Below are 2,717 nucleotides of genomic sequence, written 5' to 3'. Positions count from 1 at the left end.
GAAGAAGAAGAAGAAGAAGAAGACATATTGCAGAAATTGTAGATAAATTGTAGAATATTTGTATTCTGATTGTAGATGCTTTATTTTCTGTTTTCACAAATAAAAAACGGCTAAAACTTCTACAAATCTTCTGAAAAAACGTAATTATGTCAAAAATCACAATTATGCTACAATTGGATGGGAATTGGGATATAAAAATTCAATGTACCCAGTTTGTAGATATTTTGTAGATAAATTGTAGATTATTTGTATTCTAATTGTAGGTGCTTTGTTTTCTGTTTTCACAAATCAAGAACGACTAAAACTTCTACAAATCTTCTGCAAAAAACGCAATTATGTCGAAAATGCCAATTACGCTACAATTGAAATGGGAATTGGGATATTAAAATTCAATGTATCCAGTTTGTAGATATTTTGTAGATAAATTGTGGATTATTTGTATTCTGATTGTAGATGCATTATTTTCTGTTTTCACAAATCCAAAACGACTAAAACTTCTACAAAATCTTCTGCAAAAAACAGTCTACAATTTATCTACAATTTTTCTACAATTTCTACAATTTCTTCTTCTTCTCTTCTTCTTCGAGTTTCAATCTGAATTTCAGTCAAAACCAAGTCTAATCTTCACCAAAACCCCTCAAAATTGAGATATAAACTCCAAAACATATTCTCAATTATTTTCAACAACACCCAATCAAAATAAATAATAATTTTTGAAAACCCAAATTTGAATTCAAAGCTTCAAAGCTTTTTAATGGCTGTCAATGGTGGAATTGCTGCTCTCTTGTCTCTTTGAAGGTTTGTTCTTCTTCGTTGAGAAAATTTGAAGCTGAAGGTAAATGTGTGTATGAACTTTGAAGATTTGACTTCAATTTTGATGAACTTTGTTGTTCTTCATTGATGAACTTCAACTGGAGTAAAATGGGGAACCAACTTTGTTGAAGGGTTTCTTCAATTTTCTGTGAATTTAGAGGGAGAATTTGGTTTCAGAAGATGGAAAATGGTAAAAAGAACGTGGGTATGGGTAAAACGTGGGTGGGACTGAGGGGTTAGGAGAGAGAAACGTGCAGATTCCTTTAATTAAGGAGTAAAAAATGTACAATTAATTATACCCTTAATTAATTATGGAATAGAATTGGTAATTTGGTATACTAAGTGTAATTAAGTCAAACCTTAAACATTGAGGGTAATAAGGTTTCCTATGTGGCATAGGAATGTAAAAATCTCTTATTATATTGTCCTAATAAGATTAATATCCATCATTTTTTAGAGCTTGTGCTTTTTGTAAATTTTATTTTGTAACTCAAACACATAGTTTAATAATATTTATGTGAATTTGTATGTATATAATATATATATATATATATATATATATATATATATATATATTCATTGATATAGAATTCACGCGTAACGTGTGTATCCTAAAACTATTATAGGAAAAAGGAAATAATAAGGTGTATCTGAGTATCTCTATATATAAGGAAAATGTTTAAATCATAATTCAAGAATCCAAAATAGAGATATTCATGCAATAGTGACAACCTTGGAACGGAAAAACAATTAATGTCTCAAAATGAAAATACTGTATAAGAGAATGTTAATATTCCAAGACTATAACCTTCATCACACAAATGAACATTTCGAAAACCCAAATGGATTCACTCAAGTTTCTGTTTGTCATTCTCTTAATACTTTTTCTTCTTGTTCCTTCTCAAGCCACCGGTAATTTATTATCTAGTTTTCTCTATTAAAAATGTTGCTTTGTTTTATGATCTTTTGCGTTTTTACTTAAAATTGAGTTTCTTTTACATCTGTTTTTTTAGGTGATGTTGAAACCAACCAAGATTTCTCTTCAGATTGCATTTTCACAAGCAAATGCAAGGCCAGATCAGATTGTGATGGTCCGTGTACTGATCTTGGGCCTTTGATTGGGCTGTGCGTTCCAAATCCGGATCCGACTGGAGGACTAATCTGTTGCTGCATTGATAGTAAAAAGAGAGATCGTATTCCAAATTAAGTTCTTTTAGTATTTGTGTAGATTCATTTTATCCAAAATTCTGGTTGATTTGGTTTATCTACGTTTGCTTGTCATATGGTTTTTAAACAGGTGTTGTGATGGAATAGTTTTGTGTTGTTCGTTTGAAAGAAAAAAGAAGACTTACATAATTGGATTTTTTGTATTATCTGTCGGCTAAAAGAATAATACATTTTAGTAAATAGCAGTCATGAAATGAAATGAAATTTAGATAATGAGGCTACATATTCTAAACATCATTAATCCCGTGAGTAAAACGTCCAAATTCATCAAGGGAAAGATAAGTAATTTAATTTTTTTTAATATTTTATAGTTTATATATATTAATTAAATAAGGTAGGGAGCAAAATCAGCTTTTACTTAATGATTAAAATGGGGTAGAACTCATATAAAAAAATGTACAGTACTATCTTTTAGCATGCGTAGTGGTGAATATGCTGCTGTAAAAGAATGAGTAGACAAGGTAATTTCACTAACTGATCAATTTCAAACACGCATATTGTAACGACTCGGCCGGCCGTTTTGAGTCTTATAGCCCCGTTCTCCCATTTACTGCTTATTCTTTGCTCAATTGCTGTTATGTGACTTGCCGGAGTAGTTGGTTTGGTTCCAGTGATGTTTCAGAATGAGTTGGGACACTTAGTTCCAAGGTTGGAAGCCTAAGTTCAAAAAATTGACC

General features: G+C 30.6%; 1 protein-coding gene across 1 annotated transcript; it reads left to right on the top strand.

The window, feature by feature from the left end:
- Positions 1-1,635: 1,635 nt before the first annotated feature.
- On the top strand, positions 1,636-2,111 carry LOC109211273 (putative defensin-like protein 270). Its single transcript, XM_019374794.1, has 2 exons — positions 1,636-1,725; positions 1,827-2,111. The coding sequence occupies exons 1-2, from the start codon at positions 1,656-1,658 to the stop codon at positions 2,018-2,020; spliced, it is 264 nt and encodes an 87-aa protein (XP_019230339.1). The 5' UTR covers positions 1,636-1,655; the 3' UTR covers positions 2,021-2,111.
- Positions 2,112-2,717: the final 606 nt, after the last annotated feature.

Source organism: Nicotiana attenuata, unplaced genomic scaffold (assembly GCF_001879085.1).
Source record: "Nicotiana attenuata strain UT unplaced genomic scaffold, NIATTr2, whole genome shotgun sequence".
Lineage (NCBI taxonomy): Eukaryota > Viridiplantae > Streptophyta > Magnoliopsida > Solanales > Solanaceae > Nicotiana > Nicotiana attenuata.
Note: the sequence above shows the minus strand (reverse complement) of the source record. Positions and strands in the feature narration are given on the sequence as shown.

What these genes read in the sequence shown, in the direction of transcription:
- LOC109211273 (XM_019374794.1), top strand. Translation starts at nt 1,656, where the DNA reads ATGGATTCACTCAAGTTTCTGTTTGTCATTCTCTTAATACTTTTTCTT. An exon ending in TGTTCCTTCTCAAGCCACCG is followed by an intron (nt 1,726 to 1,826) that starts GTAATTTATTAT and finishes CTGTTTTTTTAG; the next exon opens with GTGATGTTGAAACCAACCAA.